Raw genomic sequence first — 26,172 nt, 5'->3', positions numbered from 1 at the left:
TTTCTAAAACATTATATAGATTGCATTGACATAATAATTGGTTTATCTTATCTATTCAATAAATCCATGAGATTTTTCTCTTATTTTCTTTGCTCCATAGCAGTACATGCTTTTGGTTACTTATTTGAAACACTCTTCTGAGCTTTCACTAAATGTTTCTCTTGGTACTTTCATCCTGTCTACTTTCTACAGGTCTACCTCCAGTAGAAATGAAAATGAATTTAGTTCTAGTCACTAAATCTCATATCCCTTCTTGCTTTGTATCCTGTTCCTGGGCAACATGATTCAGTCTAGTGGATTTAGCTATCACCTAGCTATACCCTCTTCAGGGAATGCCAAACGGGAAAAGTTTTGTATTTCCACTTACTTGATGAACACATACATCTACTTGGATATTTTGTGAGAACCTCAAATTCAACATTAAAATCTATTGCTGTTTCCGTGTACCCATTTAAAAACGTTTCCTTCTATATTTTCTATCTTTATCATTATGTGGTCTAGTCAATAGTCTATTAAATGAACTAATTCAGTAGCCTATTAACTGATCTCTCTTCCTCTAGAATTTTTCCCCCAATTGATACTCCATAACTGCAGCAGAATATATGACAGTTCTGTTCAGAAATGTGTAATGGCTTTCCATTGCCTACTGGATGTATCTTGAACTCTTATCATGGAATTCGTTTCCCCAAATAATCGATTTACTTACACTGTTCTTTCTGGTATGTTTTTACTCTTTCACTCTACCACCAAATCTTACTAACAGGACACTGTACATCAAAAATGACACACATTTCAGTATCTCACCTTTTTCAGTTGCAGTCAGTCTTCTCCTCTATCCCACAGTATTTTTAAACCACTCTTATTGTATTTATCGCAATCAGTTCTGTAGATGGTTAGTCTGCTTCTCCTGAGTCAATAATTTGGGAACACACCTACTATTGCTGTATCACGTGTATATTCACAGTGCCACTCATCCAATATTGAGTAAGCAGTAAATCAACACTGCCTGCCTGCCTGCCTGCCTGCCTGCCTGCCTGAATGAATGAATGAGTGAATGCATGATCAGGTAAAATCTAAAACCCTTTGGTCTACTCGAACGTGGGAGCTGCACATTGTCCTCTGGGTGCTTTGATGCCACCTCCGGCTTAAGAATTCCAAGATGGAACTTATTACCTCTTCCAACTACTGACTTTTCTTGTTTTCCTTGCTAACTTAGCACACTGGTTTCTCCCTCAACTGAACCTGGGATCATATTTTGTCCTCTTTCTCTCCCGTTCTCATTGTGTCAAGTCAGTTGCCAAGTTGTGTTGGTTCTGTCTTCACAGTGTCTCTTGTATCCTATTTCATTTTTACTGCTCGTTTGGGTCCCTAGTACCTGTGACTTGAGGAGGTCTCCTCACAGTCTCCTAACAGGTTTGCTGCTCTTACCACTCATTCTTTGACCTATTGTTAAAATAATCTTCCTGAATCACAGAAGCTTTCAGTATCGTCTCACTGCTTCCAGACCTATCAACTTATTTTTCAGGACCTACTTACCTCAGTGTAATCAAAACCTACCTTTTTAGGTTTATCTCTGATTGTGTGTTTTAAGTACCCTGTATTTCAACCAAATTGGTTTACCCCTTAAAGTAGCTTTAATATATGCTCTGAATTTTCCACTTACATCTCCCTTGCTGTTCATTTGCATAGTGAAATTGTTGAGAAGGTACTGAAATGTCTACATTCTGACTAACCTCAAGTACAATTTCTTTCTTAAAGCCTTTCTTAAGCCCCTAAATTAAAGCTGTGTTTAAGCTTTTCAGTTTCCAAACCTCGAGGTGCTTTATTTCTCTCTCATTCACTTTTTGTATTTTACATTGTGTTGTGTTTTTTTGTATGTGTAATTAAGTACGTTGGAATGAAAGCTCACCAGAGGCAGCAACTCTGTATTTTTATCTCTGTTTCTCTACAAGTTCTGAGAACAGTAGTATCTTGCATATAGTAGGCGCTAAAGAGTACTGATTAAATTAAACTGAGGTATGGGATAACCCAAGTAATATGCTAGTGAAGGGAATTGAGAATTTATAGCGATTTCAGAGGAATGGTTAGAGGCAGAGCCAGGTTGCAATTAAGGAGTGAGTGGGCACTGAGAAAATGGAGATGGTGTGGAAGGTGACTAAACTCTTAAGAAATGGAATACAGTCCCCAGATTTGGAAGGCAGTTTGTGAAGGAAAACCACATGTAGTGTTTGAAAGAAAAATGAGTGTGCTGTCGGAAATGCAAGTGCCACGTTTTACTGCAAGTCATGTGTTTTCAGTTTTTACCTTGGCAGATGAGAAGTACTCCAACTGAGTCAGACCACTGAAGCTAATATGAGTTCCAATGTGCTGAGGTCACAAGGTTAGAGACAATGTGCAGATCCCAGAATAAGAAGCCTGTGAACATAACCCTACTGGGCACTGGAAAGGGTGATGTTCCAAGCCAGTTGGGTTTATATTCCTCTGTTCCAGTTAAATCTGATGAAATTATTTAGAAAGAAGAGTTACTGAGCCAACCACTATATCTATATCTATCTATGTCTATATCTATGTACGTATCTATATCTATACCTATACCTATATCATCTGTATGTATCTATAGTTATATATATCTATCTATCTACATAGTTATATATATTTAGAGGGTCTGTTCCTTTATTACAGGTATATTTTGAAATATAAATATAAAAAATTATTTACTTACCTTAATTAGAATATTTTTCAAATGTATTTTGAAAGTTATATATAATTTCTAGTAAAATCTCAATATGAGGACAGTGAAAATATTTAAAGAAAGTGTGGCTTATATTTCTCGATAGGATGTCATTTATATTTATCTAGAAGCAGGGGTGTTGTATTTACACAGTGATAGCCCAGAGCTCCTGAAATACGTGTAGCTATTTGGTTTAGTTTCCTCTTGACTCTATTGTAAGAAAAACAACATTTAAAAAAAAACAAACACAACATTGCAGTATTTCTATTTAGTCTTCAAGTCTTCACACATATTAAACTAAGGTTGTGATTACATAATTAGAAAAATACAGCTTAGTGCAAAAGTAGTGGCTTTATAGTTGTGAGTATATGAAATAGTTTATTCTTATATTAATTATTGTATTATTTTCCATACAAACAACTGTAAACCTCCTTTTGCTCCTCCCTGTATATATAAACACAAACACATATATACATATGCATATACTTTGTGGACAGTTAATTTCAATTTTCAATATTTATCCAGATATTGTGTGAATATTACAAAAGGTAGAATACTCATTTCAGAAACCCTGAAAGTATGTTAGAACTAAAAGGGATCATCTAGGCCAGGGTTTTTTAAAAAAATTGAATTTATTGCCTGACCAGGCGGTTGCGCAGTGGATAGAGCATCAGACTGGGATGCAGAGGACCCAGGTTTGAGACCCCGAGGTCACCAGCTTGAGCACGGGCTCATCTGGCTTGAGCAAAGCTCACCAGCTTGGCCCCAAGGTCACTGGCTCGAGCAAGGGGTTACTCGGTCTGCTGGAGGTCCATGGTCAAGGCACATATGAGAAAGCAATCAATGAACAACTAAGGTGTCACAACGAAAAACTGATGATTGATGCTTCTCATCTCTCTTCGTTCTTGTCTGTCTGTCCCTATCTATCCCTCTCTCTGACTCTCTCTCTGTCTCCGTAAAGGAAAAAAAAAATTGAATTTTTGGGGTTCACAAAAATCATAGGTTTCAAGTGTACAACTCAACCAAACATCATCTGCACAGTGTATCATGTGCAAAGTCTCTTTCTGCCCCCGTTTATCCGCCCCGTTTATCCCTGCTTTGCGCATCTCTGCTTACCTCCATCCCCCTTTCTCTTTAGCTGTCACCACAGTGTTGTCTTTGTCTATGTGTTATATGTGTTGTGTGTTTATATATATATTATATATATGTGTGTGTGTTTGTATATATATGTGTGTGTGTGTGTATAAAAGTATATGTATGTATATATGTGTGTGTTGTTTGCTTAATCTCTTCACAAAAGATAAGATTTTTTTTTTTTGTAGCCAGGTAGTATTCCATGTGCCACAGCTTTTTTATCCATTCATCTGTTGATGGGCAGTTGGGCTGCTTCCAGATCTTGGTTATTGTAAATAGTGCTGCATTGAACATAGGGAAACATATATCCTGTTGAATTAATGTTTCAGGTTTCTTCATACATATTCCCAGGAGGGGGATTACTAGGTCAAAAGGCAGTACCATTTTTAATTTTTTGAGGGAACTCCATACTGCTTTCCACAGTGGCTGCACAAGTCTGCATCCCCACCCATGTGCATGAGGGTTCCCTTTACTTCACATTCTTACCAACACTTCTTGTTTGTTGATTTATTGATGCTAGCTATTCTGACAGGCATGAGGTGGTATCTCATTGTGGTTTTTAATTTGCATCTCTCTGATTAGTGATGTGGAGTATTTTTTCATAAGTCTATCGGCCATCTGTATGTTTGATTTGGAGAAGTGTCGATTTAGGGCCTTTGCCCATTTTTTAATTGGGTTGTTTGTCTTTTTGGTGTTGAGTTGTACAAGTTTTTAATATATTTTGCATATTAACCCCTTATCAGTTGTATCATTGACAAATATGTTCTCCCATCCAGTGGGTTGTCTTTTCATTTTGTTGATGGTTTTTTGGTTTTTTTTTGCTGTGCAAAAGCTTTTTAGGTTGATATAGAATTGTTTTTTTTTCCTTTGTTTCACTTACCTGAGGAGACATATTGGCAAAAATATTGCTACAAGAAATGTCTGAAATTTTACTCCATATGTTTTCTAGGATTTTTATGGTTTCATGACTTACATTGATGTCTTTAACCCATTTCCAGTAACTTGTGTATGGTATAAGTTGGTGGTCTAGTTTTATTTTTTGGTATATATCTGTCCCATTTCCCAACACCATTTATTGAATAGACTATCTTTACCCCATGTATGTTCTTGCCTCCTTTGTCAAATATTAATTGATAATATAGGTGTGAGTTGATTTCTGGCCTCTCTATTCTGGTCCATTGATCTGTATGTCTGTTTTTATACCAGTGCCAAGCTGTTTTGAGTATTATGGCCTTGTAGTATAGTTTAATATCGGGTAGCATGATATTGCCAACTTTATTTTTTTTCAAGATTGTTGAGGCTATTTAGGGTCTTTTGTGGTTGATATAAATTTTTGGAATATTCTAGATCTCTGTGGTATCCTGTTGATATTTTAATAGGAGTTACTTTAAATCTGTAGATTGCTTTGGGTAGTATGGATGTTTTAATGTTAATTTTTTCTATCCATGAACATGGTAGATGCTTCTACTTATTTATATGTTCCTCAGTTTCTCTCTTCAGTGTCTTAAAATTCTCTGGGTATAAGTCTTTTACTTCCTGAGTTATATTTATTCCTAGGTATGCCTGACTGGTGGTACAGTGGCTAGAGCATTGACCTAGGCCACTGAGGTTGCTGGCTTGAGCACAGGCTCATCTGGCCTGAGTGCAGGCTCACCAGCTTGAGTGCAGGGTCACCAGCTAGAGCATGGAGTCACCAGCTTGAGCACGGGATTATGGACATGATCCCAAGGTTTCTGGTTTGAGCCCAAAAGTTGCTGGCTTGAAGCCCAAAGTCATTGACTTGAGCCCAAGGTCGCTTGCTTGAGCCCTAGGTCACTGGCTTGAACTCCCCCTTACCCATCAAGGCACATACAAGAAACAGTGAACAACTAAAATGACCCAACTATGAGTTGATGCTTCTTATCTCTTTCTCTTCTTGTCTCCCTTCCTCTCTCTCTCTCTCAAAAAAATTTACTCCTAAATACCTTATTTTTTTTTGTTGTGATAGTAAATCGAATTGTTTTTTTAATTTCTCTTTCTGATAATTCATTATTGGTGTAATATTCAAATGCCACCAATTTTTGAATATTAATTTTGTATTCTGCTACTTTGCCAAATTCACTTATTAGGTCTAGTAATGTTTTGGTGGAGTCTTTCAGGTTTTCTGTATACAATGTCTTGTCATCTACGAATAATGACAATTTTACTTCATCCTTTCCAGTTTGTATCCCTTTTATTTCTTCTAATTGTGTGATTGTGTGGCTAGTACTTCTCATACTGTGTAGAACAAGAGTGGTGAATGTGGGCATCCCTGTGTTGTTCCTGATCTTAAGGGAAAAGCTTGTAGTTTTTGCCCATTGAGTATGATGTTGGCTGTGGATTTGTCATAGATGGCCTTTATTATGTTGAGGCATGTTCCCTCTATTCTCACTTTGCTGAGGATTTTTATCACAAATGGGTGCTAGGTTTTATCAAATGCTTTTTCTGCATCTATTGATATGATCATGTGGGTTTTAACCTTCATTCTGTTTATGAGGTATATCACATTTATTGATTTGCAGATATCATACCCACTTTGCATGTCTGGAGTAAATCGCTCTTGATAATAGTATATGATCTTTTTAATGTATTGCTGGACCCAGTTTGCTAATATTTTGTTGAGAGTTTTAGCATCTATGTTTATTAGGCATATTAGCCTATAATTTTCTTTCTTTGTAGTGCATTTATCTGGTTTTGGAATTAGGATAATACTAGCCTCATAAAATAAGGTTGGAAGTCTTTTCTCCTATTGAATTTTTTGAAATAGTTTGAGAAGTATAGGTGTTCTTCTTTGAATGTTTGGTAGAATTCACCTGTGAAGACATCTGGTATAGGACTTTTGTTTGCTGGGAGTTTTATTGTTTGTTTTTTGTTTTTGTTTTTTTTGTTTTTCTCTGCCAGGCTTATTTCATTTAGCATAATAATACCCAGGTCCATGTATGTGCTGGGAGTTTTTTTGATTACTGCTTTGATTTCATTAGTTGTAATTGGTCTATCCAGATTTTCTGATTCTTCCTGATTCAGTTTTGGAAGATTGTGTGTTTCTAGAAATTTATCCATTTCATCCAGATTGTCCAATTTGTTTGTATATGGTTGTTCGTAGAATTTTCTTAAAATCCTTTTGTATTTCTGTGGTGTCAGTGGTTATTTCTCCTCTTTCATTTTTTAATTTTTATTTGGGTCCTCATTTTTTCTTCATGCATCTGGTTACAGGTTTATTAATCTTGTTTATCTTTTCAAGAACCAGCTCTTGGTTTTATTGATCTTTTATCTTATTATTATTATTATTTTTTAGTCTCTATTGTCATTTATTACCACTCCAATCTTTATTATTTCCTTCCTTCTACTTACTCAGGACTTTGTTGTTCTTCTCCTAGTTCTTTCAGTTGTAAGGTTAGAGTGTTTATTTGAGATTTTTCTTGCTTCTTGAGGTAGGCCTGTTAAGCTATGAACTTCCCTCTCAGACTGCTTTGCTGTGTCCCATACATTTTGGGTTGTTCTGGGTTCATTTTCATGTCTCCAGGTATCTTTTGATTTCTTCCTTGATCTCATTGTTAACCCATTTATTGTTTAATAAAAGTTATTTAGCCTCCATGTGTTTGCATGTTTTTCATTTTATTTTTTTATTGTAATTGAGTTCTACTTTTATACCATTGTGGTCAGAGAAGATGTTTGATATGATTTCAGTCTTTTTGAATTCATTGAGATTTGTTTTGTGTCCTAATATGCGGTATATCTTTGAGAAGAATGTATTTTTTTGCTGCTTTGAGATGAAATGTCTGTAAATATCAATTAAATACATCTGATCCAATGTGTCATTTAAGGTTGCTATTGCCTTGTTGATTTTCTGTCTGGAAGATCTATCCATTGATTTCACTGAGTTGTTAAAATCTCCTACTATGATTGTATTGTTGTCTATCTCTCCTCTTAATGTCCACCAAGATTTTATTTATATGTTTAGATACTCCTGTGTTGGGTGTATATATGGTTACAAGGGTTATATCCTCTTTTTGGATTGTTTCCTTTAGTATGATATGGTGACCTTTGTCTTTTGGCCTTTGTTTTGAAATCTGTTTTGTCTGGTACAGGTATTGCTACCTCAGCTTTTTTTTTTCTATTTTGTTTTTGTTTGTATGGAATATTTTTCTCTATCTCTTCAATTTCTGTCTGTGTCTGTTTTTGTTCTGAGGTTCTCTTGTAGATACATATGTATATGTCATGTTTTCCTATCCATTCACCTTCGCTGTGTGTTTTGATTGGAGCATTTAATCAAGTTAGATTTAAGGTTATTATTAATAGGTACTTATTTATTGTCATTTTATTCTTTATATTTATGTTTCTCTTCCTCATTCCTTTTCCTTTTTACTTCTTCTTAAAGCAGACCCTTTAACATTCCTTGCAATACTGATTGTTATATTGGTTTAGTGGTAACTAGATTTATGTATGTATGTAGGTATATATGTATGTATATATGTATGTATGTACGTATGTCTATCTGTCTTGGAAGCTCTTTCTTTCACCTTAAATTTTAAATGATAGCCTTGCTTGATAGAGTAGTCTTGGTTATAGGTCCTTGCTTTTAATCACTTTGAATATTTCATGCCAATCTCTACTGGCCTAAAATGTGTCTGTTGAGAAATTAGCTAATAGCCTTATGGGAGTTTCCTCGTAGGTAACTAACTGTCTCTTGCTGCTTTTAAGATTCTCTGTCTGCCTTTCACCTTTTCCATTTAGACATGATGTGTTTTGGTGTGGGCCTCTTTAGGTTCATCTTGATTGGGTCTCTCTGTGCTTCCTGAAATGGTGACACCTTTTCCTTCTCCAGGTTAGGGATATTTTCAGCCATTATTTCTTTAAACAGGTTCTCGATCCCTTATTCACTCTCTTCTCCTTCTGGACCCCTGTGATGTGGATGTTGTTATGCTTGATGTTATCCTAGAGGTCCCTCCAGGATTCTAAACCTTCAAGTCCCTAACATTGTAAACAATTCAGGAAATAGGTTTCATGAGATTCTCAAGTAGGTATGTGCTCATGACAAAGCTAACATAAAATAGTCTAATCATTACTTTTCACAGATAATGAAACTGTAATGGGAAGTGGGGATTAAGTCACTTGGCCAAGGATACTGCTGTTAGCTAGATAGGACTAAAAACATGTTTTTGTTTTTGTTTGTTTTGTTTTAATTCCCAGCTGCTACTTCTTTAACCATCTCAGTGGAAATTAAAAAATAGATTTCCACCAGTTGTATAACGTTTATTTGTTATTCACTTAAGACATAGTGTCTTTAAAGGATTATTTTCCCAAGTGTGATAAAAGGTTTTAAAATGGAAATGGGACATTATATATGTGTATAATAGAATACATACTCTATAACTCAAGAAAGAAAATTAGACTTTCTATTTACCTCTACCCTGTCCTACCCTTTCCCTTCTACCATGTTTCTTTTTCTGTTGTCTTGGATGTTCTTTCCTGGCTTCTGATGAATCTGATTAGATAATCCCATTTTGTGATTATTCTTTCTCACATTAGTTAATTTTTCAAGTATTTCCATAGTGCCTGTTCTATGCCAGGCACCATGCTATATCCTAGGAATAGAATGATGAGCACATTTGACATGGTTCCTTCTTAAAGTTAGTAGTCTTGAGGAACATAGATATTAATCACACATTTGCAAAGAAATGTAAGAATAGATTTTGGTAAGTGGAAAGAGTGAAGAGCACAAAGTGATATGAGAATGACTACCATGAACACTGATCTGGGACATCTCTCAGGATGTGATGTTTCAGTTGATAAATCAGGAAGGAATTTGGTAAAACAATGCTCCCTGAAGAGAAGCCAGCTAACTGAAGGACTTCATAGAAGGCTAGTGTAGTTGGGCTGAGGATAACAAGGAGAAAGAGATGCACAGGAGGCAGCTAGAGAAGAAGACAGGAAACCACAGAAGCGACTTGAGGCTGTACTAAGGTAAGAACAATGAATGAGGAGGGAACCTTTGAAGGACTTGAAGCAAAGGAATGACTTGGCTCTTTTAGACGTTTTGGCTATTATGAATAGTGCTATGAACATTTGTGTAAGTTCATGTGTTTTTTCATGTGTGGACATTTATTTTCATTTCTCTTGGTTATATATTTAGAAGTGGAGTTGCTGAGTCATTTGGTAACTGTTTAACTTTTTAAAGAACTGTTTTCCACAGTGCCTGTACTATTTTACATTCCCACTAGCAGCAGTGTAGAGTTCCAATTTCTCTACATCTTTACCAACATTTGTTATTTCCTTTTATTTATGTAGTTTGAGTAAACTACTTATTAGCCACAAAATATGCCCTATACTTTCCTAAGTTAAAAAAAATTTCTTGGCCCTAGCCGGTTGGCTCAGTGGTAGAGCATTGGCCTGGCGTGCAGGAGTCCGGGTTCGATTTCCAGCCAGGGCACATAGGAGAAGCGCCCATCTGCTTCTCCACCCTTCCCCCTCTCCTTCCCCTCTGTCTCTCTCTTCCCCTCCCGCAGCCAAGGCTCCATTGGAGCAAAGTTGGCCCGGGTGCTGAGGATGGCTCTGTGGCTTCTGCCTCAGGCACTAGAGTGGCTCTGGTAGCAACAGAGCGACGCCCCAGATGGGCAGAGCATCGCCCCCTGGTGGGCGTGCTGGGTGGATCCCGGTCGGTGCATGCGGGAGTCTGTCTGACTGCTTCCCCGTTTCCGGCTTCGGAAAAATATAAAACAAACAAACAAACAAACAAAAATTTCTTTTGAATGTGTTTGCTTGTGATTTGCAGAGCCTTGATATATGCCTTGCAATCCTTAAAAGCCCATCTAAGTTTCTTCTGTCTCCTTCATTTTATTACCTTGAGCTTTATGGAATAGTTGATATTTGACCCTTTTAATTTATAAAAGTAGCAATTTCAAGTGGTTCAACCTAATGTATTTCTTGCTTTCATCTTTAAATTACTACCATTTCCTTTGAGTTTTTTTTTTCTCTATCCCTTGTTTGTCCCTTTCATGGTATTATTGATGGGCTTTTGTGGTGTACTCTCTCATATAGTGCTTAAATCCTCAAGGGCAGAGGCCATTCTATAACACAGTGTTTTGTACTTAGTAAGGGTTGGCAATTGTTAAACTTTTTGAAGGAATAATATATAATGAATCAATATAAATAATAAAGAATCACTGTAAACCGAGGACATAAATATAAACATAATTATAACTGAATACAGCTGGACCAGGCAGTGGTACAGTGGATAGATAGTCGGACTGGGATGCGGAGGACCCAGGTTTGAAACGAGGTTGCCGGATTGAGCACAGGCTTCTCCGGCTTGAGCCACAGGCTTACCAGCTTGAGCGAGGGGTCACTGACTTGAATGTGGGAGCATAGACATGACCCTATGGTCACTGGCTTGAGCTCAAAGGTCACAGGTTTGAAGCCAAGGGTCACTGGCTTCAGCAAGGGGTCACTTGTTCTGCTGTAGCCCTCTGCCCCCCTGTCAAGGCACATATGTGAAAGCAATCACTGAACAACTAAGGAGCTGCAACGAAGAATTGATGCTTCTCATCTCTTTCCCTTCTTGTCTGTCTGTCCCTATCTGTCCCTCTCTCTGACTGTCTGTAAAAAAAAGAAAACAAAAACAAAAAACCCCACAAAAAGTGAATACAAATGCAGACATGTTGAAAAGACTAGACTTATTTGTCAGAAGAGAAGTGTTTGGAGAATAAATTAAAAGGTATTCAAAATAGAAGTGAGGAGAGTCTGATTCTCATGACCAGTGGCAAGGAACAGACTGTCTAGCTGGAGTGATGTATGAGCCTGACCTAGACTTAGGCATTGTAGAGAGCCTTGGCACTCTGAAAGCTGTGATTATGAGATTTAATTTGATTTGGTGGCAGTTGGGTGCCAGTGCCAGTTTAAGCACCTTCTATAATGAATACAAATACTAAGTAATCATTGAACTGATGTTTAAAGAATTTTTTCTTGTAGATTTGAATATAATTTGTTAGATGAGACTAATGTCCCTGAGTGAATCTAGGTGAGAGCTGGTTTCATCTTTTTTTTAAGCCAATGCCTACTGAGTTAGAATGAGGCATGAAAATAGGAAATAAAAATAATGTTTATTGCAAAAGAAAGAAAGAGAAAGAGGAAAGAAAATATAGACTTGTTTTATGGAAATTACTTTGTGCAATACGAGTGTCTATTAAGTTGGGGTAAACAGTTTGGAAAATGTAGTTCCGTAAAAAACAAAAACAGGCATTGTGCCTAAAGTTTGCTTATTTTACCTGTTACTCTAACACAGATGGCATTTAATTAATCAGAAGTTGTCAACAACAACAAAGAGAAAACATTCTCAGCCCATCAGCTTCTCGTTCCTTACATTTTAAAACTAGATAATAGAATTTCTTGTGACTGCTCCTTTTTATAATATTATGGGTTATTTGATATAAATAACCATAATCATATTTTGAAATAGTTAATAAAATAAAGAGATGTTTTTGTTTGATAAAAAAATATTAAGTTTTTCTACTGGAATATCCTTTTATCCATTTAAGTAAATTTCTTTTGGGGGAGATAATTTTCATATTATATAAATACATAAAAACATTTTGTAGATGACATGATCTTATATAGAGAGAATTGTAAAGATTAACAAAAAAACTGTTAAAACTAATAAGCATACAGTATTTAGGAAAGTTGAAGGGTACAAAAACCAACATGAATTCACATTGTAGAAAATGCATCTCTATATGTTAACAAACTCTTTGACAAAGACATTAAGAGAACACTGATTCAATTGTAATTGCATCAAAAACAGTGAAATAATTAGACATAGAGTTAACCAAGGAGGTTAAAGACCCATGGAAATAAAACTAGAAAATAGTAATGAAAGAAATTGAAGGAAAACTCAAATTAATGGAAGGTAATTCCATATTAATGGATTGGTAGAATTGATCTTGTTAAAATGGTCATGCTACCCAAAGTCATTATAGATTTAGTACATTCTCTGTAAAAGTTCTAATGGCATTTTTTTACAGATAGAAAAAAAACGATTTCTAAAATCAGTATGGAACTGATAGAGACTCCAAATAGCTAAAGCAGTCTTGAGTGCAAAGAACAAACTGGTAGCATCGAACTTCTTCACTTCAAACTGTATTTTAAAGCTAGAGATATTAAAACAGTATAGTACTGGTATAAAAAACAAACACATAGACCAATGGAATAGAATAGAGAGCCCAGAAATAAAACCACATATATACAGCAAACTTTTCTTTGATAAAGTTGCCATGAATACCCAATGGGGAAAGGTTAGGTTTTTCAAGAAATGGTGTTGGTGCCCCGTCTGCCCCTGCAGCCCACAGCCAATGGACATGTGAATGCAGTAGCTAGAAGTTTCCCTGCCTGTGCTCGGGCCACCATTCCTCTCTGGCACTGGATGGGCGCTGGCTGGGGGGCTGACCATGCCCTCCCCTGCGCAGGCCCTAGCTCCCATTCTTGAATCACTGCTCTGTCCTCACTCTCTCCTCTTGACCACTATGGTGCATGGTGGCCTTCACTGCTGCCTGGGGCTTGCCCTGGGGCTGGTGCTGGCGCCCTGGGTGCTGTGGGCTAAGTCCATGGTGTGTGCAAGAAGCTCTTGGTGCAGCTGACTTGGTGCCCGAGGATAACCAGAGCTTCCAATACAACCAAGAGGCCGTCCTGGACAAGGACAATTTCAAAACCTTTTGATTTTCTCATCTCAGAGGAGAGCGAGGGAGAGGCTGGAGAAGACTGTCAATCAAATTGACTGTGATTGTGGAATGACTTTGTCACCAGTGAGGCCCTGAAAACCTGGATTCAATGGGTGCAGAAAAAATATGCCTGGAAGGATTAGGATGGGACAAAGGTGATAAAATTTCCTGGGAAGAACATAAACAAGCCACCTATAGTTACTGCGTAGAAAACCCCACAGAGTTTAATGATTCTTCAGATTATCACACCTTTAAAAAGATGCTGCCATGTGATGAGAGAAGTCTCAAAGCTGCAGACCTCCATGGTGACCAGACAGCCACTAGGGAGGAGTTCACACTACCTTTCTGCACTGAAGGAGTTTGAGCATGTGAAGGAAATGGTGGTTTTGGAAACTCTGTAGGTCATTGACAAGAATGGAGATGGGTTTGTGGATCAGGATTGTGGGTATGTTTTCCCACCAGGAGAATGGTCCTGAGCCAGGCTGGGTTTTGTCAGCAGGAGAGCAGTTTAATGAATTCCTGGATCTGAACAAGGACAGAAAGGTGGACAAAGATGAGATTCACTGCTGATCTTCCTTCAAGACTATGACCATGTGCAGGCTGAGGCCAGGCATACGATGAGTCAGACAAAAACAGGAATGAAAAGCTAACTAGAGAGGAGATAATGGAAATTGGAACATAGTTGGTTCCAAGCTACCAGTTAGGGGGAAGATCTCACAGAAAATCATGATGAACCTTGTAAATACTCACTGTAATATGGCAGACTGTCATCATTGGTATTCTTTTTCTTGGGTGGATGAAATGGTTGTCTTATTTATTGCACTAGTGTTCCCCAAAACATCAAGTTTATAACCTCAGATAAGGGTTAAAATTGGTTTCCACTCAAATATTACTGGAAAATAGTCATTGCTATTTCTTCAGTAAAATTTCTCTCCAAGCACATTAAAATCTTGGTAAATCATAATGCCCTGTTGGGAATATGTTGCTAACAAATAGCATTTTTCATTAAGTTTAAACTAAAGGTGGAATAACATTTGAAAAAGCCCTATGTAGAAGTTGGGTGGATTGGGGGAGGGAGTATATGGAGTGACTGCTACGTATTTTAACTGCAAATTTTTTACATTTGCCATATTGAATAGTTAGTGAAGGAAAATTCTGATGAAGCTATAGTGGTATCATTCTACATAGGGTTATTTCAGAACAAGTCTAGTACTTCATTTTCCTTTTTAACGTACTCTGAGCTGATACTGTAAATGGTATACAAAACCTGTATGCAATTTTCTGTATGGATGTGCTAATATGCACAACAAATACACATCATTTATCTATTTGTTTATTTATTTAGTTAGTTTTTACAATAAGAGCCAATTGAGAAGGATAATGTAAAAAAGAAAGGAATTTTAGAAGTAGGGAAAAGATGAATGTCAGGCATTTGAAGAACCTATTGGAAAATGGTACACACATGATTTACTTGATTTTTGAAGAAGTGAATAGAAATACAATTTTTCCTCACTTATTAATAGGAATGAGGGAGCCTAGGAAAGGCTGCCCACTGGGGTTCTGTGATCATCTTGTCCAGTTTGGTGATTCCACAACCCTCAGATCTGCTCAAGGACCACTTACATAGTGGAATTAGGACAAGATGATGTTCCAAGCCACTGGCTGACTAGAAGAAACAACTTTTTTTTTTTTTCCTGTATTTTTCTGAAGCCGGAAACGGGGAGAGACAGTCAGACAGACTCCCGCATGCGCCCGACCAGGATCCACCCGGCACGCCCACCAGGGGGCGATGCTCTGCCCCTCCAGGGCGTCGCTCTGTTGCGACCAGAGCCACTCTAGCGCCTGGGGCAGAGGCTGAGGAGCCATCTCCAGCGCCCGGGCCATCTTTGCTCCAGTGGAGCCTCAGCTGCGGGAGGGGAAGAGAGAGACAGAGAGGAAGGAGAGGGGGAGGGGTGGAGAAGCAGATGGGCGCTTCTCCTGTGTGCCCTGGCCAGGAATCGAACCCGGGACTTCTGCACGCCAGGCCGACGCTCTACCACTGAGCCAACCGGCCAGGGCCAGAAGAAACAACTTTTATAGGTTGAAATGCTGCCTTATAAATAGAAAGTGAAAGAAACAAAGGATCCCCCTGAGGATTTTCTATCGTGAAAAAAAATGGTGTTAGTAAAAAATGGATATCTACATGTAAAAGAATGAAATTGGACCCTTATATCACACCATACACAAAAATCAACACAAAGTGAGGTGAACATTTAAACGTAAGACCTGAATTTATAAAACTCTTAGAGAAAAATGAGGGGGACCATCTTTGGCACTAGTCTTGGGAGTGGGTTCTTGGATTTGACACCAGTAGCACAGGCAACAAAAGCAAAATAAAGACTACATCAAACTAAAAAGTTTCTCCACTACAAAGGAAACAGTCAACAAAATGAACAGGTGATCTACAGAATGGGAGAAGATATTTTCAAACCATCTATCTGATAAGGGGAGATATTGATCAAAAGGGACAAATTTTCAGCTATCAAGTAAGTTCTGGGGACCTAATGTACAGCATGGTGACTGTAGGCAGTAACGCTATATTGCGTTCTTGAAATTACCAGGAGTGTAGATCTTAAACTCGTTCACCACCCCCCCCATGCAAAAGATAACAGGTGATAGATGTTTTAATTAGCTTGATTGGGTAATCATCTCACAATGTATTGATATATTATCAAAACATGCTGTATACCTTAAAACATAACTTTTATTAATCATATCAAAGATGAAAGATAACCAAAGTGAAAGTGACAGTTTCTTTTGGGGGAGATGATTTTCACATTGTAGGGGCTTTATGGTGATGTTTTAATTAGCTTGATTGGGTAATCATCTCACAATGTATTGATATATTATCAAAACATGCTGTATACCTTAAAACATAACTTTTATTAATCATATCAAAGATGAAAGATAACCAAAGTGAAAGTGACAGTTTCTTTTGGGGGAGATGATTTTCACATTGTAGGGGCTTTATGGTGGACAAATTTTAAAATGAAAATGTTCTTAAATATTATCACAACCTTAAGATGGATTATTTCATCAAATTTACTGAAAAATTTTGACTTGTTGTGAGGAAGACAATATATTGGGAATGAAACTTTAGAAAAATATAGTATATTTTAGACTTCAATTCAGTGTCTGAGATTTTCTGTCATTGATTTTCCTTACCTTAAAATTTTTTTTTATAATATCTTCATTTGTCTTTTTTTTTTTTTTTGTGACAGAGACAGAGCGAGTCAGAGAGACAGATAGGGACAGACAGACAGGAAGGGAGAGAGATGAGAAGCATCAATTCTTCATTGCAGCTCTTTAGTTGTTCTTTGATTGCTTTCTCATATGTGCCTTGACCGGGGGGCTACAGCAGACTAAGTAACCCCTTGCTCGAACCAGCTTGAGACTTGTTTGGAGGTTCTAGCAGGGGAGCGCAGCTACTCGTATACCCTTGACTGAAGAATGGTCCTCTTCTCTAGCGGGGAAGGTCGTCCTCTTCGACCGAGCGCGCAGCTTCCGGAGGGATGCACACGGAGCGGTGAAGGAGGAAGGGGACACCCGCCTAGCCAGCCAGATCAGCAGAATCAACCCTGGCGATCAATGGGGTGACAGATGTCGCAGCCAGATCGCCCTCACATCTGAACCAGCAACCTTGGGTTCAAGCTGGTGAGCCTTGCTCAAACCAGATGAGCCTGCGCTCAAGCTGGCAACCTTGGGGTCTCGAACCTGGGTCCTCCACGTTCCTGTCTGACGCTCTATTCACTGCGCCACCGCCTGGTCCTGCTCCTTACCTTAAATTTTAATTTTCTCTTACTGATAAAAGGAAATGATGTAAATCATTCAATTTGTGACATAGCTATATTGGCACTGTTTTTGAGTTTAGCAAACAGTGCATATTAACAGTATACACAGGCATTGAAGTAGATTTTGTGGAAATAAAGACACAATCCTTCCTCTCAGGGTATTTAAAATTTAGTCAGTGAGACAAAAATATATATGTATCTGAGATCAATAAACATTAAATGATAGTATGTGAACAGGTATTGCAAGTTTTATAGGAATTTAAGAGAATAAAAGTAACTGTAGAGTATTAGTACTTGGTGGGATGGAAGAAGTGGATATTTAAGATAGGCATGTTAAAAATAAAGAATTTGATTTGGTGGAAAAGTACGAGGTACCAAGATTGATTTTTCTTTCCATCTTTATTTTCTGCTGTTCTGCTCATCCAGATCTGTTGAACTAGTTGTAGATTCTGAAACGTTCTGTGCTCTGTGATAATTCTGTAACTTTGCAGTGTTGTGTGTTTTGTTTTGTTTTTAAGTTCCCTTACTAGTTTGTCAGCATGGTAATTTCCTCTTCCAAGAGTTGAAATATCTCCTTTGTGAAGTCTTCCCTGAACTTTCGAGGTAGAGTTAGGTGCTTCCTTTTCTTTTCTCCCATAGAGTGTGTGTTCATTCTCTTTCTGGAATCATAGTCATTATTACATTGCATTTATAAAGTTACTGTCTGTCTCAGGCACATGCTGTGAGCTTCATGAACATGGGGATTATATCATATTTATCTCCAGATCATAGTGCCTGGTATAATGGTTTCGCACACTGGACCATTCAGTGAATGTTCACTGGACGAGAGAATGGATGAACTGGATAAAAAGAATTAGCCAGGAATGTATTGATGAGTACTGGGAGGTCTGTCCAGAGGGAGCGGGGTTGGTAAGGATACTTAACTATACAGGAATACAGAGTTTACAGTTTATCAGTATTTGGAGATAAGATTGAATGGGCAAAGTATGACTAGTTGGCAATAGAAGTTTTGATAGATAATGGAGTTATAATTAAAATTTCTGAAATTGTTTTTTAAAGCCCCAATTTTTCAAACATACTATGCCTTTTATTTTGTAGTGCTTCCACTTCTCATTCAGAGAATTCAGTGCATACGAAATCAGCTTCTGTTGTGTCATCGGATTCCATTTCAACCTCTGCAGACAACTTCTCTCCTGATTTGAGGGTATGTATACTGTTTCTGAGTGCTGATGAAGTATTCTCTGCTAGCTGTTAGTGACCAACACTATCATTATAACCTTTAGCTGGGTAAGCAGGAGATATTGATGGATTGTTCTTAAAGACCTCACTCGGTTTTTATAAATATCCCAGAACAACCCAGCAAATTTGGAAGTCTTATTTATTTGTAAAAGAAAATGTGTAATTCATCTCTAACTTTGATAACTTTTTAGTTCTTAGACAAAAGACAAGTAATGAATTTCATTGTGGTATAAAAGATTTTCATGATTACTCCCATAATGACGGTCGGTAATAGCTAACGTTTATTGAGTATCTTCTGTGTACCAAGCATTATTCTAAGTGCTGTAATGAAATACCTCTTACAATACTCCTGCCACTTCTGTGTGGTAGGGACAATTATTACTATTTTACACATGACAATAAGTAAGATTAGTAACGTGTCTGAGGTCTCATAGCTACTAAGTTTTATTGCCAGTACAGGCAGTCCCTAGGTTATGAATGAGATAGAGTCTGCAGGTTTGTTCTTCAGTTGGGTTTGTTTGTGAGTAGGAACAGGTACATTTCACTATGAAATACACTTGAAACAGATGTTTGTCTTGACATAGTATTTATTTTTACCTTTCTGTGCCTATGAATATTTAAACATTTTCAAATACAACCTTAAGCAGTCTTGGATGGTACTGAAGATGGTGGACTTGTTGAAGTGGGTGGGACTGGTGTTAAGAGTCAGGGTTTGATTCTGCTGTTGGAGTCAGTTTCTTGAAGTAGGCATTCAAGGGAGGTTTGTACAGAGCTCTTCTTTTTCTCATCTCAAACAGCCCTGTAGCATCTCAGGCCTTCTGTAACTGTACGGAAAACTTGTGAACCTCTCTGGATCAGGATCTTGTTCCTCTAACTTTACCATTCCTGCTTCAATGATACGAAAGCATCAGCTAACTCTTTTATAGAAAACATTTTTGGTTCTAGAGTTTCTAGGTCACTGTTTTCCTCCCTAAATGCTATCATCTGCTCTAGTTCCATAAGGTCTTCATTGGTTAGTTCTTTGCCATGGGAGTTGATGAACTCTATGATATACTGTATTTCCCCATGTATAAGACAAACTTTCCCCCAAAAAACTTGGGGTCTAAAAACTGAGTGTGTCTTATACAGTCGTTGTAGATTTTTTTACTTGCATTTTCCGCTTTTTCGTGTTGTTTCTGCACTCATTGTTGAAGACATGTACTTCATTTTCAAAGGATAATTTCATGTATTTCATTTTCAAAGAATAATCCAACAAATACATATAAGTAGACAGGTTAGAAATATCTGTAAAGGCTTCTACAAATTTGTCATTATTTTTTGTTAAATGACATAAAATATTAGGTTGGGTATAACATGACTTTTAAGCATCACTAAAAATGATAAAAAATTATATTTGATGTTTTCTTTTTCTTCTTTTCTTTCTATGGTTATTTTTTTAATTTTTATTTTCAATTTATTGTGTTGACATGGTTTCAAGTGTCCCAGTCAATATAACACCCTCTGCCTGCCACATCATGCCCCCAGGCCCCATGGAAAGTGTCTTTCCATTCCCATTGCATCTATTTTGCCCCCTTCCCTCATCTCCATCCCCCCTTTTCCTCTGGGATTTGCTGTCCTGTTTTCTGTATCTGTGTGTTATGTATTTATAATTTGGTTAATCCCTTCACCTTTTTTTTTCAGAGACAGAGAGTGGGATAGACAGGGACAGACAGACAGGAACGGAGAGATGAGAAGCATCAATCATTAGTTTTTCGTTGTGTGTTGCGACACCTTAGTTGTTCATTGATTGCTTTCTCATATGTGCATTGACTGTGGGGCTACAGCAGACCGAGTAACCCCTTGCTTGAGCCAGTGACCTTGGGTCCAAGCTGGTGAGCCTTGCTCAAACCAGATGAGCCCGCGCTCAAGCTGGCGACCTCGGGATCTCAAACCTAGGTCTTCTACATCCCAGTCTGACGCTTTATCCACTGCGCCACCGCCTGGTCAGGCCCTTCACCTTTTTTGATCCTGTCCCCTCTTTCCCCTTCCCTCTGATAGCTGTTCATCTGTTCCTTATCACCCTGCCTCTGTTTCTGTTTTGTTCCTCAGTTTATGGTGTTTATTAGATTCCACATATAAGTGAGATCATAAGATGTTTGTCCTTCTCTGCATGGCTTATTTCACTTAGTATAGTATATGTGCTGCTGAAGTGAGCACGTTCACTTAGCTTAATAATCTGCAGGTTCATCCATGCCATCACAAAAGGTAAGCGTTCCTTCTTTTTCACAGCTGCATAGTATTCCATCATGTATATGTACCACAGCTTTTTAATCCATTTGTCCTCTGATGGACACTTGGGCTGTTTCCAGATCTTGGCTATTGTAAACAATGCTACAGTGAACATGGGAGTGCATATCTTCTTTTGAATTAGTGGTTTGTGATTCTTAGGATATATTCCTAGATGTGGGCTAGCTGGGTTATAAGACAGTTCCATTTTTAATTTTTTGAGGAAATGCTGTAGTGTTTTCCACAGAGGTTGCATGTATCTGCATTCTCACCAGCAGTGCAGGAGGGTTCCCTTTTCTCCACATCCTCACCAGCACTTATTGTTTGTTAATTTGTTAATGAGTGCCATTGTGACAGGTATGAGGAGATATCTCATTGTAGCTTTAATTTGCATTTTTCTAAAGATTAGTGATGTTGAACATTTTTTCATATGCCTATTAGCCATCTGTATGTCCTCTTTGGAGAAGTGTCTATTCAGGTCCTTTGCCCATTTTTAATTGGAGTATCTTTTTGGTATTGAGTTTTACAACTTCTTTATAAATTTTGGTTATTAACTCCTTATTAGACGTATTGGCGAATATATTCTCCATTGTGTGGGTTGTCTTTTTATTGTGTTAATGGTGTCTTTTGCTGTGCAAAAGCTTTTTAGTTTCATATAGTCCCATTTGTTCATTCTGTCTTTTATTTCACTTGTCTACGGAGATAAAATCAGCAAATATATCGCTATTAGAGAGGTCTGAGAGTCTACTGTCTGTATTTTTTCCCAAGATTTTTATAGTTTTGTGATTAACATTTAAGTCTTTTATCCATTATGAGTATGTTTTTGTGAATGGTATAAGTAGTGTTCTAATTTCATTTTTTGCATGTACCTGTCCAGTTTTTCCAGTACCATTTATTAAAGAGACTGTCTTGACTCCATTGTATGCTCTTGCCTCCTTTGTCAAATATTAATTGATCATGAAGGCATGGGTGGGTTTATTTCTGGGTTCTCTGTTCTGTTCCATTGTTCTGAATGACTGTTCTTATGCCAGTACCAGGCTATTTTGATTACAGTGGCCTTATACAATAGCTTGATATCAGAAAGTGTGATACCTCTCACTTTGTTCTTCATTTTCAAGATGGCTGAGGTTATTTGGGTTCTTTTTTGGTTTCATATAAATTTTTGGAATATTCTGGATCTGTACAGTATGCCATTGGTATTTTAAAAGGAATTGCATTGACTGTGGATTGTTTTGGGTATTATGGACATTTTAATGATGTTAATTCTTCCTATCCATGAACATGGTATATGCTTCCTCTTGTTTGTATCTTCCTTGATTTCTTTTTCAGTGTCTTATAATTTTTGCAGTACAAGTCTTTTACCTCCTAGGTTAAATTTATTCCTAGGAACTTATTTTATTTTATTTTTTGTTATAAAAGTGAATTTGATTGTTTCCTTAATTTCTCTTTCTGACAGTTTATTGTTGGTGTAAAAAAATGCCACTGATTTCTGAATATTAATTTTATGTCCTGCCACCTTGTCAAATTAATTTATCAAGTCTAGTAGATTTTTGCGTTTTTTTTTTGTTGTTTGTTTTTTTTTTTTTTTTTTTTGTATTTTGTATTTTTCCAAAGTGAGAATTGGGGGAGGCAGGCTGACAGACTCCCACATGCTCCTGCACAGGATCCACCCGGCATGCCCACCACGGGGTGATGCTTGGCCCCTCTGGGGCGTCGGCTCCACTGCATTTGGAGCCATTCTAGTGTCTGAGGCAGAAGCCATGGAGCCATCTTCAGTGCCCATGCCAACTTTGCTCCAATTTAGCTTTGACCGTGGGAAGGGGGGAGAAAGAGAGAGAGAGAGAGAGAGAGAAGAAGGAGAAGGAGAAGGAGAAAGGGGGAAGGGTGGAGAAGCAGATAGACGCTTCTCCTGTGTGCCCTGGCAGGGATTGAACCCGGGACTTCTGCACGCCAGGCAAACGTTCTACCGCTGAGCCAACTGTCCAGGGCAGGTCTAGTAGTTTTTTTTTTTACCTAAGACTTTAGGGGTTTTTAGGTACAGTATCATGTCATCAGCAAATAATGATAGTTGTACTTCTTTTTTTCCAATTTGGATGCCTTTTATTTCTTCTTCTTGTCTGATTGATGTGGCTAGGGCTTCCAGAACTATGTTGAATAAGAATGTTGAAAGGGGACACATATGTCTTGTTCCTGATCTTAACAGGATTGCTTTTAATTTTTGCCCATTGAGTGTGATGTTGGCTGTTGGTGTGTCACTTATGGCCCTTATTATGTTGAGGTATGTTCCTTGTATTTCCACTTTCCTGAGAGTTTAGATCATAAAAGGGTGCTGGATTTTATCAAATGCTTTTTCTGCATCTATTGATATGATCATGTGATTTTTATCCTTCATTTTCTTTGTGATGAATCACATTTGTTGATTTGCGAATGTTGTACTAGCCTTGCCTCCCTGGAATCAATCCCACTAGATCATGCTGTATGATCTTTTTAATATATCATTGAATTAGTTTGCTCATATTTTGTTGAGAATTTTAGTATCTATGTTCATCATGGTTATTTGCCTATAGTTTTCTTTCTTTGTAGTGTCTTTACCTGCTCTTGGAATGAGGATAATGCTTGCCTCGTAAAATGATCTTGGAAGTCTTCCTTCCTCTTGAACTTTTGGGAATAGCTAGAGAAGGATAGGTGCTAGTTCTTCTTGAAGGGTAAAATTTGCCTCTGAAGCCATGTGGTCTAGGACTTTTATTTGCTGGGAGATTTTTTATTTATTTATTTATTTATTCATTTTAGAAGGGGGGTAACAGGAAGCTTCAATTCCCATATGTGCCTTGACCGGGCAAGGCCAGGGTTTTGAACTGGCAACCTCAGCATTCCAGGTCAACGCTTTATCCACTGCGCCACCACAGGTCAGGTTGCTGGGAGATTTTTGATAACTGTTTCAGTTTCATTTGTTGTAATCAGTCTTCTCGGGTTTTCTGATTCTTAGGTTCAGTTTTGGAAGGAATTTATCCATTTCACCTAGGCTGTCCAATTTTTTGACATACAATTCTTCATAGTATTTCCTTACAATCCTTTGTATTTCTGTGGTGTCAGTTGTTACTTCTCCTTTTTCATTTCTAATTTTATTTATTTAGGCTCTGTCTTTTTTTCTTGATTAAGTCTGGTTAAAGGTTTGTCAGTCTTGTTTACCTTTTCCAAGATCCAGCTTTTGTATTCTTTTTTTTTTTTAATTCTCTATGTCATTTATTTTTTCTCTGATCTTTATTATTTCTTTCCTTTTACTTCCTCTGGGCTTTAATTGTCATTCTTTTTCTAATTCTTTTAGGTGTAGGGTTAGATTGTTTATTTGAGCTTTTTCTTGCTGTAATGCTATGAACTTCCCTCTCAGGACTGCTTTTGCTGTGTCCCGTAGTTTTTATTGTTGAATGTTTATTTTCATTTGTTTCAAGGAAATTTTTGCTGTCTTCCTTGATCTCATTGTTAATCCATTCTTTATTTAATAACATGTTATTTAGCCTCCAAATATTTGAATGTTTTTCAGTTTTTCTATTTTAGTTGATTTCTATTTTTGTTTTTTTGTATTTTTCTGAAGTGAGAAGCATGGAGGCAGGCAGACAGACTCCTGCATGTGCCCAACCGGGACCCCCCCCCAGCATGCCCACTAGGGGGCGATGCCCATCTGGGACCTTGCTCCATTGTGACCGGAACTATTCTAGCACCTGAGGTGGAGACCATGGAACTGTCCTCAGTGCCCAGGCCCACTTTCTTCCAGTGGAGCTCTGGCTGTGGGAGAGGGAGAGATAGAGAGAAAGGAGAGGGGGAAGGGTTGAGAAGCAGATGGGCGCTTCTCTTGTGTGCCCTGGCCTGTAATTGAACCTGGATTTCCACATGCCGGATTGATGCTCTACCACTGAGCCAGTCACTAGCCAGGACTGTAGTTGATTTCAAGTTTCATGCCATTGTGGTCAGAGAAGATGCTTGATATGATTTCAGTCTTCTTAAATTTACTGAGACTTGTTTTTTTGTCCTAAAATGTGGTTTACCCTGGAAAATGTATCATGAACACTTGGAAAGGATGTATATTCTGCTGCTTTATTGAGAAATGTTTTGATGATATCCGATAAATCCAGTTGATCTAGTGTGTCTTTAAGCCATTGTTTTCTTGTTGATTTTTTGTCTGGAGGATCTATCCATTGATGTTAGTGGATGTTAAAATCACCTACTATTATTGTGTTGCTGTTGATCTCACCCTTTATGTCCATCAAAATCTGTTCTGTATAATTAGATGCTCCTTTATTGGGTACATGAGTATTTACAATGGTTATAACCTCTTATGGTGACCTTTGTTCCTTACTATAGCCTTTTGTTTTAAAGGCTGTTTTGTCAGATATAATTATTGCTACCCCAGCTTTTTTTTCATTTGCATTGGCATGGAACATTTTTTTCCATTCCTTCACTCCCAGTCTATGTAAATCTTTTGTTCTGAGATAGGTCTCTTGTAGACAACGTATATATGGATCTTGCTTTCTTATCCATGAAGCTACCCTATGTCTTTTGATGGGAACATTTAATCAATTTTCATTTCAGGTTATAATTGATATGTACTTATTTATTGCTATTTTATTCTTGAAACCTATAATCCTCTTTGTCTTTATTTCTTCTTTTATTTCCTCTTCTTATAGGAGTCCCTTTAATATTTTTTGCAGTAGTGGTTTGGTGATAATGAACTTTTTGAGCCTTTTTTTTTTTTTTTTTGTCTGGGAAGCTCTTTATTTCTCCTTGAATTTTAAATGATAGCTTTGCTGGATAGAGTAATCTTTTTTGTAGCTTCTTGTTTTGCATCACTTATAATATTTCTTTCTAATCCCTTCTGGCCTGGAGTGTTTCTTTTGAGAAGTCAGATGTCAGCCTGATGGGAACTCCTTTGTAGTTAATTAATTGCTTTTCTCTTGCAGTTTTTAGTATTGTTTGTCTCTTAACTTTGGCATTTTAATTATGATGTGTTTTCATGTGTGCTTTGGTTCATCTTTGATGGGACTCTGTGTTTCTTGAGCTTGTGTGACTTTTTCCTTCATCAGTTTAGGAAAGGTTTCAGCTATGACTTCAAGTTATCTTCCCTTGTTCATTCTCTTCTCCTTCAGGAACCCATATGATGTTGATGTTTCTCTTCATGTTGTCACAGAGGTCTCATAGAGTTTCCTCAGCCTTTTTGATCCTCTTTTCTTTTTGCTGCTCTGCTTCTGTG

At 37.6% G+C, this 26,172-nt stretch overlaps 1 protein-coding gene and 1 pseudogene across 5 annotated transcripts in view; both read left to right on the top strand.

Annotated features, from left to right (window-relative positions):
- The window catches only part of MTMR2 (myotubularin related protein 2), a 143,236-nt gene that overhangs the window by 32,655 nt on the left and 84,409 nt on the right, over positions 1 to 26,172 (top strand). For 4 of the 5 annotated variants that reach the window (XM_066370992.1, XM_066371001.1, XM_066371012.1 and 1 more), the window contains one exon: positions 18,522 to 18,627. The exons of the other annotated variant lie outside the window; for it this stretch is intronic. In XM_066370992.1, the coding sequence (XP_066227089.1) occupies positions 18,522 to 18,627 (106 nt within the window). The remainder of the gene's footprint in view (positions 1 to 18,521; positions 18,628 to 26,172) is intronic. 5 annotated transcript variants of the gene reach the window in all.
- LOC136389700 (reticulocalbin-1 pseudogene) lies at positions 13,399 to 14,348 on the top strand (annotated as a pseudogene).

This window comes from Saccopteryx leptura, chromosome 1 (assembly GCF_036850995.1).
Source record: "Saccopteryx leptura isolate mSacLep1 chromosome 1, mSacLep1_pri_phased_curated, whole genome shotgun sequence".
Classification (NCBI taxonomy): Eukaryota; Metazoa; Chordata; class Mammalia; order Chiroptera; family Emballonuridae; genus Saccopteryx; species Saccopteryx leptura.
The sequence above is the reverse complement of the archived record's forward strand: the minus strand, read 5'-3'. Positions and strand labels throughout refer to the sequence as shown.